Source organism: Oryctolagus cuniculus, chromosome 20, assembly GCF_964237555.1.
Source record: "Oryctolagus cuniculus chromosome 20, mOryCun1.1, whole genome shotgun sequence".
In the NCBI taxonomy this organism is placed as follows: Eukaryota; Metazoa; Chordata; class Mammalia; order Lagomorpha; family Leporidae; genus Oryctolagus; species Oryctolagus cuniculus.
Genome location: NC_091451.1, coordinates 38459994 through 38480560, shown reverse-complemented (window position 1 = coordinate 38480560; position 20567 = coordinate 38459994). Strand labels below are relative to the sequence as shown.

Below are 20567 nucleotides of genomic sequence, written 5' to 3'. Positions count from 1 at the left end.
TCGGAAAAAGCTCCTGGCTCCAGGCTTTGGACTGGCCTGGCTCTGGCCATTGCAGCTGTTTGGGGAGCAAACTAGCAGATGGAAGATCTCCCTCTCTGTCTAACTCTGCCTTTTAAATAATAAAGCAGATCTTAAGGAAGGAAGGAAGGAAGGAAGGAAGGAAGGAAGGAAGGAAGGATGGAAGGCAGGCAGGCAATGCAAAAACATTTCAGACCAATCCTGAGAACATTTATCTGCAGTAGAATGGCAACAAAGGAAATGTAAGAGGATATTTTTAAACAAAAAAATTCAATCTTACATAGGAATGTAGAGACAAAAATGGAATAAGAGCAAAAAATAAAAAATCTGATGAATACTAATCTCTAGAAAAAGAATTATGTTTTGCAGAATTGCAAATATATATGTATATATTATAAATGTGTGTGTATATATACATGTATATATAGAAAAACATAGCATAGGAATCAGGAAATAACAAAAGGAGTTAAAATCTGTCATTTTACAGGAAAAGGGAAAAATACTATTTTCTCCTGGACATGATAAGTCAAGGGTGCATGCCATAACTATAAGGTCATGATTTAAAGGACAATAAAAGACTGAATAACTCACTAAGACAAAGATAGGGTGATATGATGTTTAAATACGTTTAATTAGTGCCAAACAGGCAAAAGGGAGAGAAAAAAGGAAGAAAAAGCAAGAGACACAGAAAATAGAAAAAGTGTGGATTAAAACCAAATATATGGGGTGGGAGTTTAGCATAACAATTAAGATGCCTGCTAACATGCCTGAATCCCATATAAAAGTACCTGAGTTCAATGCACAATACTAGCTCTTGCCTCCACTTTTCTGCTATTGTAGACCCTGGGAGGGAGTAGCAATGGCTCTAGCAATTGAGTTCCTTCCACCTACATAGGAGAACTGGATTGAGTTTGGGGCTCTCAGTCCAGATCCAACTGTTGCAGGTATTTGGAGAGCAAACCAGCATATTGAAGTACTCTCTCTCTCATTCTCTCAAATAAACGTTTTAAATATTTAAATCCAAATATATATTACATATGTGAGGACTAAAAGTTCTAAATCAAAAGGCAAAGATTATGAAAATTTATCTTAAAAAAGAAACTAAATTTATATGCTTCTTATAAGACAAACATGAAATATAGTAACACAGAAAAGTTAAAAATAAAAGGATGGAAAATGTTATGCAAACATCCATAAAAACTAATGTAATTATATTAATTCAAGACAAAATAGATTTCTTTAAAAAGATGTATTTATTTATTTGAAAGGCAAAGTTACAGAGACATAGAGGCAGAGAGAGAGAGAGGTCCTCCATCTGCCGGTTCACTCCCCAGATGGCCACAATGGCCAGAACTATGCCAATGCAAAGCCAGGAGCCAGGAGCCTCCTCTAGGTCTCCCACACAGGTGCAGGGGCCCAAGGAGTTGGGTCATCTTCTACTGCTTTCCCAGGCCATAGCAGAGAGCTATGGAAGTAGAGCAGCTGGAACTTGAACCAGCACCTACATGAGATGCTTGCACTGCTGCAGGCAGCAGTTTTACCTGCTATGCCACAGCACCGTCCCTAAGACAAAGTAGATTTTAAGAAATAAAGGCAAAACAAAGCATTATGAGACAAAAACATGCATTTAATAATAGCCAAAGTTTCAGTTAACCAGGAAGACTGTATTTTAAATGTGCATACACCTAATAATGCACCCTCACATATGTACAGTTAATATTGACAACTAAAAAGAGTAATAGACAAATTCACAGTCATAACCAGAGATTTTAACACTCATATCCTTGCTACTGATAGGACACACAAAAGTGCAATTGCAATGATTTACATTACATAATAAACAAATGTGATTGACATATATAGAACACTGTAAAAATAACTGCCAATACAAGTTATTTTTAGTATGCAAAAAAATGTACAAGTGTTCATATGTTCACCCTAAAGAAACTGTAAAAATATCAATGGAATAAAATAAAGAATTTCATCTGGTCACAAAAGAATCAAGCTTTCAATCATTTTTCTAAATGGCCCATGAGTCAAAGAAGAAATTATGAAGGAACTTAGGAATAAGAATTGCACAGGAAGTTTTAGCCAGTATGGTAAGTCAAGAAGACACAAAAGGCTTACAGGTTAAAAGACTGAAAAAGAGGCATTGAATTTTTATTATCTCACAATAAAACAGTTGTGCATATTTTTTAAAATTTCAACAGTTATCACAACAAATTATCACAATTTAAAAAGTGACTTAACAAGGTTGCTAGATACAAGATCATTATACTAAAGTTAAATGCATGTCTACATATAAGCAAGAAAGAGTTATAGAAAGGTATTATATGACATGTACATAGAAAACTATAAAAGAGCATTGAGGGAAACTAAAGAAAGAGTAAACAAATGAGGAGATATACCATGTTCATGGATTGGAAGATTCAAAATCATAAAAATAATACTTTCCCAGACTGATCATGATGATCCCAACATAGATTCAAGGCAGTCTCAACCAAAATCATAGCAGGTTGAGTTTTTGTGTACATCTAACTTGACAAATTTAAGTAACAAAGAGCTAGGAATAGGCAAGACACTCTTGAAAAGGAAAAAGAAAAAAAAACAGGAGAGGAGAAAGAACAAAGAAGAAGAGAGTGAGGAAAAGAACAATGAAAGATAGAAGGTTGTGCACTGCTAGGTATCAAATTTTATTATTTAGCTACAGTAATTAAGACAGTGTGATATTGGTAGAAGGAAAAATACACCAGTTGAACTAAATACAAAAGCCAGAAGCAGAACTATCCTTGATTTGACCTTTGACTTACAACAAAAAAAATGGTATTAGAGAGCATTAAGGAAAGTACAATATTTACTGTAAATGCTGTTGAGCCAACTGGCTACCCATTAAGAAAAAAACTGAATGTTACCTCATTCCACAGAGGAAAATTAATTCCAGAGAAATCCAAAAAGTTAAATGAAAACTTATAAAAGACAAAAAAATATCATCACACTTTTGAGGTAAGAAAAGATTTTCTTAGATAAGATTATTAAAACAAGGACTAAATATAACAGAAAAAGATTGTTAATTTGATCATAGAAAGAACTTCAGTTTATTGAAACACATCCTTAAGAGAGTAAACATAAGAAAAGATATTTGCAATACATACAACTGAAACACATTACATAAAGGAACTATCCAAATGCCAATAAACATGAAAAACTGTTACACTTCATTAATAATCAGAGACAGGCAAATTATAAACACAATAATATACTTCTGCATACCCTAGAAAATAGCTAAAAGTTTTTAAACTAACAAAACAAAGTATTGCCAAAAATATGGAACATAAAACAAAAGAACTCTCATATACTGCCAATTGATATAGTAATTAGTAAACTGTCAAAAGCTGTTTGTAGTTTTTCATTAAAACTGGATATATGCACACCCTCACCTCCAGCAATTCCACCTTAGGCATATACCTAACAGAAATATATGTATGTTTGCAGCAAAAATATATAGAAGGATGTTCATGGTAGCATTACTCATAATAGCCAAAAAGTAGGAACAACTCAAATATCCATTAATAGAATAATGCATATATAAACTATGGTACATTCCTTTGACAGACCACACACAGCAATAAAAATTAATGAAGTACAGTTATCCTCAATAACATAGTCAACACACACACACACAAATAAATAATGGATGATTCCATTTCTATAAAATTCAAAAACTTTCAAAACTAATCCTGATGTTGAAAAGTGAGAGCAAAAGGGCTCTCACTGGCTCACAGCTAGTAGAATACTAAAATATGAGGTCCTCGTTCTGGAATACCCTCAGGTGAAAATAATGCATTGCTCCACTTTAAATCCAGCTACCTTAATGCCATTCCAGGGGCAAGTGGTCCCCTCCACTCCTGTACTGAGACTACAGACTTGATCTATGCCAGCAGAAGGGACCCAAAGACAGCCTCCTGACTAACGCAGATGAAGTTTGGCTCGCAGATGGAGGCAGCTTTGTCAGGGATGGCACCTGCTTCTCAGGTATTAATGGTCACGGCCTGGCACGTTACTGAAGCTCGTGTTCTGCCCCCAGGAACTTCTGCTCAGTTAGCAGAACTGATCGCTTACCCAGAGCTCTAGAACCAGGTAACAACAAGAGAAAATAACTCCCAGGGGTCTCGACCTCCACCTTTAATTAAACCTATGCAGCGACAGGGAACTTACCCCGGGGAAGGCTGGCAAATAGATTTTACACAGATGCCACTCTGTCAAGGCTATAGGTACCTGCTTGTACTTACAGACACCTTTACTGGATGGGCAGAAGCCTTCCCAACCAGAAGTGAAAGACCTCAGGAAGTGGCCAAAATTCTCCAGAAGGAAGTTATTCCACATTTTGGTCTCCCAAAATCTATACAAAGTGACAATGGGCCTTCCTTCATTTCCCAGATTACACAAGGGATTTGTAAGGCCCTAGGAATAACCCGGCCCCTTCACTCTGCATGGAGACCTCAGTCTTCCAGTAAGGTAGAAAGAGCCAACCAGGCTCTATGGAAAACATCACAAGTATAGAAATGTGCGCTTGGTAAGAAAGGTTAAGAAGGAAAGAGTTCTTTAGAATAAAGAAAGGACATGGCTTGTAAGAATGACTTCATCCTGATGGCTAGTTTACTCTAGACTGGAATGGAAATGATGGAATGTTTCAAGTAAGTTGAAGAAGGTGTGTGGAAGTCACAAAAGGTTATGAAAGAAAGAAATATTGGACATGCTGACTGCTGCTCCGAGAGGTGTCTGTGCCATGCTCCTGGAAGAATGCTGCTTCTGGGTCAGTCAGACTGGACAGGTACAAACCCAAATTCACACTTTCCTGGACAAAGCCAAGCAGCTCCAGGACCAGGCCAAGCAGGGCTGGGACTTCTGGCCCGACATCTGGTCATGGAGATCCTAGATATTTCTCTCCTTGGCCCTATAATTTCTGTAATCTTGCTGCTTCTCTTTGGACCGTGTGTGTTTTTTGTTTTGTTTTGTTTTGTTTTGTTTTGTTTTTTCTTTGACAGGCAGAATGGACAGTGAGAGAGTGACAGAGAGAAAGGTCTTCCTTTGCCGTTGGTTCACCCTCCAATGGCCGCTGCAGCCAGCATGCTGCAGCTGGCGGACCACACGGATCCGAAGCCAGGAGCCAGGTGCTTCTTCCTGGTCTCCCATGCAGGCGCAGGGCTCCAGGACTTGGGCCATCCTCCACTGCACTCCCAGGCCACAGCAGAGAGCTGGACTGGAAGAGGGGCAACTGGGACAGAATCCAGCGCCCTGACGGGGACTAGAACCTGGTGTGCCGGCGCCGCAGGCAAAAGATTAGCCTAGTGAGCCATGGCGCTGGCCTTGGACTGTGTGTTTTAATGCCCTTATTCATTCTGTCTCTAACAGAATAAAAGCTGTCGAACTCCAAATGGTCGTCAGGCAAGGCTTCCAGCCCATTCCATTGGACGACCTGAGCAGCCCTCTGGACTCAGCAGGACAGTCTTTCCAAGGCCACTGTTGCACACCACAGGACAGGCTGAAAGAGGAAATACCCATATCCATCTTGACACCCATATGTCAGCTTTGAAGTAGCCTCAGAAGACAGAACTCCATCCATTTATCCCAAAAAGAATTATGGGTATTTCTCCCTTGAGGGGGGAATGTTAGGTAGGAAGTCAGAAATTAGCTTATGTGTGACAAAGGCATAAGGAATTGACATTTAGGTCTAGCACCTGCATCTCAAAGTCATCCTGATAACCTTCCAGGTGCAGCCCAGTATCTGCACTTCAAATGGCCTGCCCCTTCTACCCGATAACCATCCTTCCCCTAAGGTGTGGTGACACCAGCCAGGCTTCCCCTGTCTGATAACTTGGGGTGGGGGGTGGGGGGGCTCAGAAAGGAATTTTATGTATTTACATTCAATAAGTCCTTTGTTCCAGAAGGAGAAGAGGCTGGCCAGAAGGCAAGACTGATCCCCTTAAATCCCCACCCCCCACCCCAACCCGGGCCTCAACCGGACTTCGTGCTCAGCCCTCTGCCTCTCTGCTGAATTGCCCACCTGGCCTGCCAGGTGTACTCTCGGCACTCAACCATGTAACCTCACTCTTTCCCAGTCTGAGCAACTAGGCACTCTCTCAGGGTCAGTCTGGAAAGGTGCCCATCCGTTCTTATGGATGTCCCTACCCTTATAAACCTTGCTATTTTGCTTTCCACTAAAAAAAAAAAAAAAAAATGCACTCAAAAGTTTAAAGCATTTTAATGATGTAAAGTCAAAATAATAAAAAGTTTACTATGAACTCAATTCTTGGGAGGTTATGACGGGTGGACCTTCTTGAGCTTTACTTTATACAAATCAAGAATTCAGTTGTGCCAGTGGGGGGTTAGATATTTAGTAGCCTAGATGGAAGCTTAACCTGGTACTGCTATTTTTGGTTTTTCTCTATCTACCCTTGCAACAGTCTCTGGCTTAGAAATGAGTATCTGTGCCACCTACTTTGTCCCATAGTTTATACAGAAACTACACAACTAGAAGTGTTCTTTGCTAACACAAGCTACGTTATTTACTGGATAAGGCATTGTAACAAGAAAATTGCTAAATAAGTTCTTTTAGCAACACAGAGGCAAAGCCACATAGGACAACTTAATGGTTATTTTTATTGCCAAGAAATGTAAGTTATAGTTTTTCATTTTAACAGGAGAAAAAATAATTTTAATTACATATATACTCATTAGACTCCCACAAAAATAGGAGACTCCAATTTTTATCATATTTCAGACCAATACTTAATGGCAAAAGTAATTGAGGTAGTTGTTGATATTATATTAATAAGCCAAAACGAGGTAAACAGTGTAGATCACCCAAGCCTCATTATTCAATCTTTGTATGAGCAGTAACTATTCCTATGGTAAGTATGTCTGAAAAGAAAAACACAACACATTTTTAATTATGGGGAATTACTAAGAATTATTACATATATGTGTTCATAATGTGATTCTTTAAACATCTATGCATTTGTAATTTGTTATAATAAAAGGATGGAGAAGAAATTTGTATAACCACATCCAATGTGTAATCCAAAAACTGCATAGAAATATACCAAAGTATTAAAAATCATCCTATCTAGGTGACAACATATTTTCCTTTTTACATATTGCTATAATTTTTCTATAGAAAAGTTTCCCTTTTATAAAAAAATAAAATTTACTTTTTAAAGAGGAAGTAAAACTGGGACAACATATAAAATTTTGCTAGTCCCTAGGAAAGAATTTCATCTTCGAACTTTCAAGCCCATAAAGTCCTACCTCCATGCCGTCTTTATTATTAAGAGCATGCAGAGCTGTAGCACCACCTAAATGTTGACAATGCCCTTTGCTATGTTTCTTTTTTTTCTTTTTTTCTTTCTTTTTTTTTTTTTCTTTTTTGACAGGCAGAGTGGACAGTGAGAGAGAGAGACAGAGAGAAAGGTCTTCCTTTTGCCGTTGGTTCACCCTCCAATGGCCGCCACGGCCAGCGCGCTGCAGCCGGCACACCGCGCTGATCCGATGGCAGGAGCCAGGTGCTTCTCCTGGTCTCCCATGGGGTGCAGGGCCCAAGCACTTGGGCCATCCTCCACTGCACTCCCGGGCCACAGCAGAGAGCTGGCCTGGAAGAGGGGCAACTGGGACAGAATCCGGCGCCCCGACCGGGACTAGAACCCGGTGTGCCATAGTAAGTAGCAGTGCTGGCCGGTATGTTTCTTGTTGCAACCGACATCTCAGAAAAAGTGTGATGCTCTAGCAAAAGTAGAAAGAACTGAATCAACACAGTGATGTCATAGTGTCAAGGCTAGAAAAATTTGGGGTTCAAATTCAAGTTGTATCCCTCATTATCTGTGTAAATTTAGGCATGTCACTTAAGCTCTGTTCCCATTCATCATCTGCGGAACTGCAATAAGAAAACCTACCCAAATTTTTGTGAGGATTAATGGAGAAAACACCTATAATACCTAATACAGTGCTTGGTCCATATACTGTGCTCCATTATGAGAAGGTAAAAAAAATTAGATGTAACAAGAAACAGCCAGAACAGTACCTGGCAAGCAGCCACTGCTGGACAAATAACAATATATAGACTAGAATGATTCATTTTTCCATGACATTTTGTTTCCTGCATATATTGCCATGGTCTACTAGAAAGGGAATTCCAAGAAAAGCTACTTCCCCCGTGCCCAGCGTGATGGCTGGTGGGTAGCAGGTACATCCCTGCTGAACAGATGGAAATATGATGCATGATTGCAAGGATGGGCTAAAGAATAAATGCCCTTAACACACCTTGGTCAGATAGCCCAGGGGAAGAAGAGAGAATCTCTCTGACCTTAGTGCATAGGCTGAGCTATGTGAGTGCAGACAGACTTGGCGGGCCTGTCCTGGAGGCCGTGGCCACTGGAGTAAATAGAAGCTCAGTGCACTGAGCTTCTGGGTTTCAAAGCTTATCACGTGGCTTCGCCATTTCAAACCTGATGCTGATTCCCCTTTGCCATTAAAATAAAATCAGAACTCCCTTATAGGCCCTGTGGGCCTTCCTGTTCACCTCTAGCTACCCTCTGGCTGCCTCTCACTCTGCTGTCTGGCTGTGTTTCACTTTGCACCATTTCCCGAGCACTCTCGTGCTGTATTTCACCCTCCAGGACTGACCCACGCAGCTCCTTCAGCCTCAAATTCACATTTTATCGACTCAGGGCTCACGCCTCCTCGGTCATCAAGTGTGCACACATCATTCAGGTATCGAGAACCTTCTACAGCAAGCACCCCTCCTCAAACTTGCCCACGGGGTGAGGTCAGGACCCTGCCCCTCCGTTCCCACAGTTGCTGTATTTGCTTCGCTGCGGCATTTACGACACTGTAACAAGTGCCCGGGTCCTTCCTGGACAACCGGAATGTAAACCCCAAGATAGCGACGACTGTAGTCCGTTTCATTCCTGCTTTACCACCAGTACATAGAATAATGCCTGGCTAACAGTAGGTACTCCCTACAAATTTGTTGAATAAAGTGAGTGAGTCTCTGTATCTACGCCATATGAAGCACCATAAGGTCTGGTTTTGTTTGGGTTCCTGACTCATCAACAAAACATTCGGTACCTGGAACGTAGTAGTTACACATCTAATGTTTACCAGATAGAAAATTTCATTCAATAATGATCAGCCATTCATATGACAAGTGCGTGCTTATTCAATGAGAAAAGTTTAGTGTTAAATATATCCTTCATTTCTCCTTTTATTCCATTAACATTTCCTAATTTTTTGCTGCTTTTATACTCAAATTGCTCATTTAGCAACCATCAAATGTTCTCTACTATCAATGATATAAAACAATTTCTAATTTTGAAATTTTCTTCTTACTATATGCCTTCACTCTTTTATTAATGTTATTGCTACCACTTGTTCTGTGTTTGAAATAAGCCCATCAAGGGCTGTCAAAGCCCAAACAACAGGTTATTGATATTATTAACATTTAGATTTAAATCTCTCATCAGGAATATAAATCAGACACCTGAATAAGTCAAATTCCCTCGCCATCACCTCAGATAACCTTTGTAAAGATGAGTAATGCCACCAGGCAAGGAGATTACAAGAAAACATACAATACGTACAACCCAACAATAACTGGAATAAGGGCTAACCTTGTAAAAATATCCACAACTCCCATTTTCAGAAAAATATACACACAGTTAAGTGCAGGGAGAAGGTGGGCAGGAACATGAGAAATCTCACCAGCCGCAAGCTTCTCTGTTGATTTTATAGAATATAGACATAAACAATAGCAAGGACTTGGAGTTTGTTTGTTTTGTGGGTTTTTTTTTCTTTTGGTAGATAATCTATCATTACATTTAATGTTAGTGCTTACTTCTCATGAGTAATTACATCAAGATTCTTCCTTTGTGAACTCTTGCTGATGAATGAAGAAATCAAGGGCATTTAATTTGGATTTACTGCATGAACTGATGATGTTGAGAGTGCTACATACTTTCTTATCAGAGCAGAGTTAGCCAACTGAGGTTTTTGTTAGTAATGAGTGGCACTCCTCTCACTGTTACTGTCTGTAGTGACTAATTGTAGCAACAGTTAAGAACAGACACCAAGTGTCTAGCAAAGGGCACTAAGACTTGGGCGATTCACTATGATGTTGTGAATGCTTCGGAAACTGATTTTATTTCATTTATTTTTAAACCACCAAGTTCAGGCAGATTTTATAACAACTAAAGTTACATTAAATATACTCTCTCAAGATAAAAAAATAAGGTAGGTGGGACAAATGTAAGAATAAAGGAGGGGCATCCCAGGCTGCTCTGCTCCTCTTACCTGTGTACTGTAACCCCCTGTACTCGCTTATCGCCCCAGGAGGCTTTAAATTGGGCCAGTAGTGGAACAGCATTTGCACAGCTGGAGGCTTCACCTGGGAGGGCCCATAGGCTATCACATACAGAAGGTCCTGAAGGAGACAGCAAGCACAGCTGGACTTAGCATCTTGCAACAAACGTCAAGGTAACTCGTTTAGTACCAGTGACAACTGCAAAGACGGGGCTGAAGTGGGTCATTCCCCTGTAACCTCCTCATTCGGAGGTGATTCACAGATCCCCTTAAAACATTATTTTATTTATTTATTTGCTTATTTATGGTCCTTCTGTAAGTAAGCCTGCCAAGTAGAGTTCAAAAGTATACTATCTTTTAACAAATTCTTCTCTAATCAGATCAATGTTAAACAAAGATTTTAGGATAGCATACATAGTTCTCCGAATAGCACATTTTAAAAAATATTTTATGATTACATTTCTTAATTCACATCTCCTCTGTGGAAGAAGACAAATTCTAAGGAAATCTTTCAAATTAAGTAAGATTACTTGTCATGCAATTATATTTGCTTAATTCCAAGAATAAGATATATTTTAATTATCTGTCTAGATACTGCTCTTAAAGTATCATTTCTGCTCTAAATGATAAGTAATCAATCAGCAAAGAAAGAATTATAGGTTCTGTCACATCAAAATGATGAGATTCCAATAAATTTGTCTGACATAATAATTTTAATATGCAAACAATTTTACAATATTATGTAAATTAATTTTGTGACTGTAAAGGATTTTGAACCAAAACTTACTTTCCAGACTTCCTGTTTATATTTCATGAGGCATTCCAATAATTGACAATGATATACTGTAAGAAAGAAAATGTAATTTGCACATGAAATGTAAACACCAGGCAAAACATTCTTTGAGATACATTAACCTACAGTTTTCCACACTGATCATTAAACTAAAATTACTTATCTCTATAAATCCATATTTTTCAAAAATCATAAAAATCCTGTATGTTATTCCAAAGTCATTGAGAAGTATTTCATGTGTCATAAACAAAGGAAATATAATATAAACCTGTAGCTATGTAATCAAGAACTACAGAGTAGAAAAATTAGCCCAACAGGATTATAATAAAAGCTCACATTTACCGACCATTCATTATGTGCCAGAACTTTTATACAATATTGTGCTAAGATATTGTGCTAAGAACTTTATACAAATTATCTCACAATCACCATGTTCTATATCTAGTAACAGATGGGTTAGAATGGAACTGTTACCACTTGCTCATCAACTCCACCTTCTAGAGGACTTTTTTTTTTTTTTTTTTTTTTGACAGGCAGAGTGGACAGTGAGAGAGAGAGACAGAGAGAAAGGTCTTCCTTTTGCCGTTGGTTCACCCCACAATTGCCGCTGCAGCCGGCACACCGCGCTGATCCGATGGCAGGAGCCAGGTACTTGTCCTGGTCTCCCATGGGGTGCAGGGCCCAAGCACTTGGGCCATCCTCCACTGCACTCCCTGGCCACAGCAGAGAGCTGGTCTGGAAGAGGGGCAACCGGGACAGAATCCGGCACCCCGACCGGGACTAGAACCCGGTGTGCCGGCGCTGCTAGGCAGAGGATTAGCCTGTTGAGCAGCGGCACCGGCCTCTAGAGGACTTTTAAAACCACATAACAGCAAGCTTTCTTGATTTGCCCATCTTCACTTGGAGAACAAAGTGACATTTACCCTGCCTATTTGCCTTTGATCATCTCCGCAATCTATCTTCCAACCCTATCGTGACACCAAAGCAGTCTCAATGTAGTCACCAATGAAATCTGTGCCATTTAGGCCCATGAACCTTTTTCAGTCTGCACCCTACTCGACTTTCCAGCAGCATTTAAGATTGCTGACCACTGTCCCATTTTGAACTCCTTCTCTCCCTTGACTTCATGACATGGCAGGACACTCTCCTATCACCCGTGGTGGACGCTGTTGCTACAACTCAACTGCTCTCACCAACCTTTCTTTCCCTTGTACATCTGCCAACACACAGACTTTTCCAGACCCTCATCCAGCTGAGGATGCCACGTGATCCCATTCTGAACAGAAAGACCTGAAAGAGAATCTGATGGGAGCTTCTGAGACATATTTTTCTGTCTGATAAAAGGAAAGAGGCTTATGAAATGTTTTTTCTAATGCCCCTGATTGATCCTAATTCTAGATGAGTCTTTGAGAGCATATAGTATCATGTACTGTGGCAGCCATTTTGCAAATATGAGGTAAGTCCAATAGAAACACAGAGATGCCACCTCAGCCAGTCGTAATTGTGGCGCTCTTAAACTTCCTGCTAAGTGAACAGCAAGCATGTGCTAACAGCCTCTGTTATCAGCTTAAGACCTCCTAATAGGGCCACTTCTTGGCAAGTCCTTCCTCCTCCCTGGGTCATTCTCTGTGGATGGTTCAGGAGGCGTGTTCGTAGAATATTCAACCTTTCGTTGCCTCTCCTAAGCCGACTGAACACTCACATACAACTTAGTAACTGCACACAACTTCAGTACTGGCCACTAGACACGAATGTGTAGGTTTACAGCTCATTACCTATGCTTCAGAGCTCTGTTCTTAGCTCCAGACCCATAAGCAACTACCTAATCACCATTTCTTCTTAGATGCCTTCCAGGCCAGCACCGCGACTCGCTAGGCTAATCCTCCGCCTTGTGGCGCCAGCACGCCGGGTTCTAGTCCCAGTCCGGGCGCCGGGTTCTGTCCCGGTTGCCCCTCTTCCAGACCAGCTCTCTGCTGTGGCCCAGGAGTGCAGTGGAGGATGGCCCCAGTGCTTGGGCCCTGCACCCTATGGGAGACCAGGATAAGTACCTGGCTCCTGCCATCGGATCAGCGTGGTGTGCAGGCCGCAGTGCGCCGGCCATGGCGGCCATTGGAGGGTGAACCAACGGCAAAAGGAAGACCTTTCTCTCTGTCTCTCTCTCTCACTGTCCACTCTGCCTGTCAAAATAAATAAATAAATAAAAATAAATAGATGTCTTCCAGACACTTTGAACACAACATACCTAAAACCAATCTTCCAATGTCTTCTTTATGGGTGAACAGAACTACAATGCAAATAGTTTAAGTCAGCCAGGAGAACATTACACCCAGTATGCCACCAAGTACTATCTATTTTATATCCTAAACAGCTCTCAGATGCACTTTTCTCAATTTCATTTTCTCTGCCTTTGACAGGCCCAGACAAATGCAGTGACCTCCTTATTGATCAATTTATATCCAATCTGTCTCCTATTCAATTTAATTCTAACTGCAACCAGGGTGGCATACACATATGCCCACTCAAAGCCCTTCAATGTCTTCTCATTATATTTGGGATAAGTACAGGACTCCCTAATACAGCACATAGCATCCTGCATCCTCTCACCCGTGGAACTCCTATCTTACCAGTCAGTCTCCTGTCATACCAGACAGATCTCCCTCTAAATTCGAGCAACATCTGCCGACCAGGCACCCTCCTGACACCTGGTCTGTCAGGTGTAACTCTTCGTTAGACTTGGCTAACATGCCTACTGCTACCCTCGATCTCACATTCTTCCTGGCACAAGGCAAGAACCTCTAAGCAGCCATCTCCCCTGACATATTCGGAAGAGCCAGCCGGGGGAGAATGAGAGCAGCCGTAAGTTCTGAGCAACCTCACACTCGGGAATGCTCCACGTCTACCTTCTGTCCTTCTCCTGCCTTGTCTAGAGGCAATCAAACGCTCCTGCCAATATTTCATGGAGACAGAGTTTTGTCCACTTTCCTTTAAACTGGCCACCTTGGCCTTTCTCTTCTTTCAGCCAAGGTCCCTTCGCTGCACTCACACAGGAAGAGTATCCTACCAGAGACTAAGGCCCATTTATTCCCTTTTGAACTCTCGACCCAGGCCCTTTCTACCCTCCCTATCTTGCCTGACCTGTCCAGTATCTGTTCACTACCTCCTCTCCTGAGACTAACATGTCAGAAAGTGGGGGAGTGGCACCCCCGTTCAGCCAAGCCCAGTGCTGACCTCAGTCAGCCCTCACTACAGAAGGATGCCACAGGCTTCATTTTCCCTACTTCTTTTGCCACCATTTGAAAAAACACTGGCAAGAACTGGTCTTAAGATGGTTTCTCTTAAACTGCTGTTTTTACCACTGACCAGACCCCCTGCAGAGCCATGTGTTCCTCTTAAATATTAGCAAGAGTAGGTCTCCTGGCCTCTCTGACCCAAATGGTTCCCATTTTCTCCCTTACTAAGTTTTGGAAGTTTCTCTGACCGCCTATTTAAGACTCCTCTGATCTAGGAAGGGACTGATACATGCTTGGTAGTGCACAGCATGCGCCACAATCACTACCGCCCACCACTACAGGTCCGTGAGGCTGCTGTACTTTCTAAAGCATTTTAAACTGCTCAGTTGTTACTGTGGTCATGGATATTCTAAATTTATTTTTGTCATGCAGTTGTGATTTTCTGCAAATATTTGCAATTAGATTCCTAGAACTATGGCTTTTTATAAAATACTATTGGTTCTATACTTAAATGTTTTATATTCTAGGTTCAAAGATTTTCCCGAGACTTCTAGAGTTTGTAACACTTCGGTAAAGTATAATTTAATTCCTCCAAAATTCAAAAATTGTCTTAAAGTAAATGGGTTACAAACAGAGTATAAAGTAAGGCTAATTTGGACAGTGTTGTCACAAGGATTTATAGACAACTCCCACCTATTGGTCAGTGTCTTGCAGAGGACCTGAAGGACCAAACTCTTGAGAGAGCACAGAGATGATCTGACATGTAAATGATTTATTATTCTGTTCCCCGACCCAAGACTCCAATTTTGGGCATTTGACCAACACCCTTAATTTCCAAATAGAATGTGGCTACTTGATATTCAAAGAAAAAGCACAACTGCTCTGTTAGGAAGTAAACTATTTAGGGCTCATCTTAACCTCTGGGGAACAGAAACTGGATACATACAGAGAGGATACATGCCATGTAACAGATTTGTATTCCTACAACCTTAAGATAGCTCCAGGCAGTTCTTGAACTAAGAGGTTATGGATCCCCAGGTACAGGGAAATAATGAAGCTCCTATATCAGGCTCTCAATAGCCAGAACAGGGCTCCCTCCCTTGGGAAAGAGAACAAAACCCAGCCTTTACTCAGTTAAAGTCTGTCATGACAAGGGACCCTGCACTAGGGTTGCTAAATCCAGTCTTTCAAAACAGGCAGGCAGACAGACATGCTAACTACATCCATAATATGCTCCAAAAATGATGTTTTTGGGTCAACTGAACTAGACAGGTACAAAACCATATGCACTGTTTCTTGGATGAGGCCAGACAACTGCAGAACCGGTTTGAACAGGGTTGGAATTTCTGGCCCAGCAACGAGGTCATGGAAATTCCTCTGTTGTCTCTCCTTGGCCCTATAGCTCCCGGGCTCTTACTGCTTCTCTTTGGACCATGGTCTGTGACATATCTTTCATTTGGTATCTAACAGAATACAAGGATCCAATTCCAGATGGCCATGAGGCACGGCTTCCAGCCTGTCCCACTGGACAACGTAATCAGTCCTTTGGACTCTGAAGGACTATCTTTTACAAGGCTACCCTCAAACACCACAGAACAGACAGCAAGAGAAGATCGCCCATACATCCATAAGCCAGCTCAAAGAAAATGCAGACGATATACCTTTATCCAATCTACTCCATAAGATTATGGGTTACTACTCCTGAGGGGAGGATGTTCAGGTAGCTAGTCTTAGGTGTGTATGAGTGACCAAAGAAAACAGAAATATTCTTGAAGGAAATGGGAATTTTTGTGTGGCTGAATAGTGAAGAAATGTAGAAACATGTCTGACCAGCAATCACATATCAGAAATACTGCTTTTGTTTGATAACCCTGTAAGGTGGGGTCCAACCTTCTCCTACGAGCAGCTTAGAGGCATCTTCCTAGCCTACACCCAGGGGGCCATTAGGTCTTTTCTGAAGTTCTGGGGAGAATTCCAGGAATTCCCTATCCAGAAAATCTCCCTTGAAGAGGGAGGCGGGAACAGAAACAGAGGGCTCAAATCCAACTTCTATAAAAACTCCAGTCTGAATACAGACTGGGCTCTCAGTCCCTTACTGAGATGCCCACTTGTTCTGCCAGGTGTACTCTCTTCAACAAACTTGGCTGCCATGCTTACTGCTTTAAAAAAAAAATAAAGAAAATGTCAAGTTGTAGAAATTAGCAATGCTATTTATTGAGTATTTACAAGGTGCCAATCACTGTGCTGAGTAAATATTTTTCATGTACTTAACATATTAAACCCTCAAAGCATTTTAAAATACTGTGGAATAATTACTTCCATTTTAGAGATGAAGAAATGCAGTCAGGAAAGTTAAAGAGCTTGTGCAAGGTTATACTACCTAGAAATTCGCGGGTGAGCTCAGATGTGAATCTAAAACATCTAACCTCAAAACTCAGAAATGTACAAACCCTACTTCATTGTTCCCCACCCCCCAACTTGGAAATTAGAACCTAAGCCTCATGGTGAGTTTTTCCTTAACTAGATTCCAAATAATAAGGTTGAAAATATAATATATAATAAATATAAATGATATTTTCATAGTCCTCTATACAGAATGAAATATCAGATATCACTTCCCAAAAAAACATATACTTAATTAACATAATAATCAATTGATTTTATACTTAAGGGATGATACAAGTTGAATATCTGTACCCTCATCAATATTCATATGTTAAACCCTAATCCTCAAAGTGATGGTATTAGAAGGTGCAATTAATGCCTTCATAAGCCACCCAGAGAACTTCCCAGCCTTTCTGTCATGTGAGGACAAGCTCAAGGATAGTCCTCTAAAAGCCAGCAAACTGGCCCTCACCAGACCACTGAATCCACCAGCAGCTTGATCTTGGACTTCCCTATCTCCGGGGCAAGGGGAAATAAAGATCTGTTGCTCATAACTACCCAGTTTATATATTTTACTTATAGCATCCTGAACAGACTAAGAAATTTGGAACCAAGAACTAGAGTGCTACTGTAACCAATGTGGAAGGAGCATTTGAACTGGGAAAAGGGTAAGGCTTGATTGAGGTACAGGCTACTGAAAGCCTGCACTTCCATGAGTCACCCTTTAAAGGCAATTCTGGTGCAGGTTCAGACAGAAATGAGGAACATGATGTTGGAGACTAGGGAAAAGGTCATCCTCGTAATAAAGTCGCATAGAAATTCACGTCCTAGTGTTGTGGAGAAGGTAGAATTTGTAAGTGATAAAATTGGATATTTGCGGCCGGCGCCGCGGCTCACTAGGCTAATCCTCCGCCTAGCGGCGCCGGCACACCGGGTTCTAATCCCGGTCAGGGCGCCGGATTCTGTCCCGGTTGCCCCTCTTCCAGGCCAGCTCTCTGCTGTGGCCAGGGAGTGCAGTGGAGGATGGCCCAGGTGCTTGGGCCCTGCACCCCATGGGAGACCAGGAAAAGCACCTGGCTCCTGGCTCCTGCCACCGGATCAGCGCGGTGCGCCGGCCGCAGCGCGCCGGCCGCAGCAGCCATTGGAGGGTGAACCAACGGCAAAGGAAGACCTTTCTCTCTGTCTCTCTCTCTCACTGTCCACTCTGCCTGTCAAAAAATTTTTAAAAAAATCAAAAATTGGATATTTGCTTGCAGAAATTTTCCAGCAAAATGTAGAAGGAGAGGTATGGTTTCTTCTGAGTGCTTACAATAAAATATAAGAAGTGGGAAGTAATTAAAAACAGAATTGAAAAAATAAAGAAGAATTGTTCCTTGACAAGTAAGCAGAACTTTAATTTGGAAATTTCTCAGCTTATCTGAATTGAAAAGGTGAGAAAGTGTGTAATGGAGAGAACACCACACAGCCAAATGATGGGAGATTAATCAACCATCTCAACAAAGCCAGGCACCATTGTCCGAGACATTGGAAGAATGACTCCCATCATAGACTCACAGTTCAAGGGCCTCAGGGGCAGCGTGGTTTCAAAGAAGGGGTCACCCATTCTTGTGACACCTCAAGTCATGCCACCAAGCACCACCTCGTGTTGCAGGCACTGGCTCCTACACTTTGATACCTCCTCCTCAGCAGACTCACGGGGTTCCTTAGTTCCTAGTGCAATATGTGTTCTACCACCCAGTAAAGCTGTGGGGGCATGGTTGCTTCTGCTCTGATTTCAAAGTATTCCCAGGAAAGCCATGGGCACAAACCACCTGGGATTGGGCCTGGGCAAAGAACTGACACGGGGGCAGGGCCAACCGGAGCCTTGTGGGCCCAGCCTCTACCTGGCAGAGCTGCAGGGGCAAGACCACCACCTGAACGAGTCCAGAAGGTGGGACCTCTACCTCAGCTGGCCTGGAAAGAAGAGCACCAAGTCAATGATTTTTTTGCAAGCCTTAAAATTTGCTCGATTTTGGCTTACTTTGAACCTATCAGCTCTCTTCTTTCCTATTTCTCCCTCTTGGATGGGAATGTCCTATGCCTTTCTCCTCTACCACCCTCTTCCCCGACCCCTGAACCCCTGCTCCCACACACCTACTGTATTTTGGAAGCAGATAACATGTTTGATTTCACAGGTTCACACCTGGAGAGAAAATTGCCTCAGGGTGATTCACACCTGCGTCTCACCCGTATCTGCCTTAGATGACAGTTACATGAGATGCTGGGCTTTGAACTTTTTAGTTATGCTGGGATGAATCAGCCGTGGGGGCTACTGGGATGAATGAGTGTATGTTGCACATAAGAAGATATAAATCTTGGTGGGCCAGATGTAGAAGCCATCGACTGAATGTTTGTGCTTCCCCCAAATTCATACATTAAGTCCTACCCCTGTTATGAAAGTATTTGGAGGCACAGCCCTTATGAGATAATTAGCTTATAAGGGTAAATTCCTAATGAAAGGGTTTAGTGACTTTTAAGAGGTCTCTGTGAACTCCCGTGCCCCTTCCACTAAGTGAGAATAAAAAGCAAACATGGCCATCTGTGACCTGGGAGGCAGGTCCTCACCAGACCACCAAAGCTGCCAGGACCTGTAGCAGGACTTCTCAGCTTCCTGAACTAGGAGAAGTAAATGTTAGCTGCTTATGAGCGCCCAGCTGGTGGCACTTTTGTTGTGGCAGCCCAAACAGACCAAGAGCAAGGATGATACTCTAGGCTAAGAAGCTCTGGGACTTGGAAATGAAACTATTGTTTCCTTATCTTGAGGCAAAAACTAAATTACTATTCTACTTAACTAAGTAGAAGGCTAAAAACAGTGCCATAAAATTTGTTCACTTTCCAAATAAACATTAAATGAAAATTAAAACTAGGTTTATATCTTAGCAAATGACTCCAATAATCAGCCCCTTTTTAGGTCAATTTTCTAAAGTCTGTCTGGAATTATACAGTTGAATAGAAGTCAGATGGAAACCTGTCCAACATCACTGGTAAACAAAGAAGCAAAAATAAAAATGGCACAATAGTTTTCATCTATCCCAACTCTATACACAAATTTTACAATCACACCTAGTAATAGGTCATAATGAGACAAGAACTTTCATATACGACTAGCAACAATATTGAATTTTTTTCAAGTTCTACAATCTATTAACCTTTTTTTACCTATTCTAAAGGAATAATCAGAAGTGTAGTAAAAATTGTTTAAGAATATTTGTGTGATTTAGAGTAAAAAATTAGCTTTAGTTGTTAGAATTGTAGGTGACTTTTATATTTCTCATTTAACTGCTCCTATAAACTTATATTCAATTAACTTCTAGTCAATGTCGTAAAATTGTGTCCCCAAACATTATAAAAATGTCACTAGCCAGCAAAATCACTGCTAATAGCAACAGGCAAAGGGAATTTATTCTTATCCAAATGCCTGTTTTTAAACATGTCCCCAGTGGTCTATTTCACCAAAAGCAGTTCTTACATAAGAACTGGCAACCTCTGATGTCTTATTTAATCACTGGTTTTAGAATTAGTCAAAGGGCCGGTGCTGTGGCGTAGCAGGTAAAGCTGCCGCCTGCCATGCCGGCATCCCATATGGGCACCGGTTCAGGTCCCAGCTGCTCCACTTCCAGTCCAGCTCGCTGCTATGGCCTGAGAAAGCTGTGGAAGATGGTCCATGTCCTTGGGCCCCTGCACCTGTGTGGTAGACCTGGAAGAAGCTCCTGGCTCCTGGCTTCAGATCGGCACAGCTCCGGCCATTG

At 41.4% G+C, this 20567-nt stretch overlaps 1 protein-coding gene across 1 annotated transcript in view; it reads right to left on the bottom strand.

Moving 5' to 3' along the window:
- Positions 1-20567, bottom strand: part of UNC79 (unc-79 homolog, NALCN channel complex subunit) — a 265206-nt gene that overhangs the window by 181856 nt on the left and 62783 nt on the right. Inside the window, exons 7-8 of the mRNA XM_070065557.1 lie at positions 11159-11214; positions 10363-10492 (exon numbers count right to left, since the gene is read on the bottom strand). Coding sequence (XP_069921658.1) covers positions 10363-10492; positions 11159-11214 — 186 coding nt within the window. The remainder of the gene's footprint in view (positions 1-10362; positions 10493-11158; positions 11215-20567) is intronic.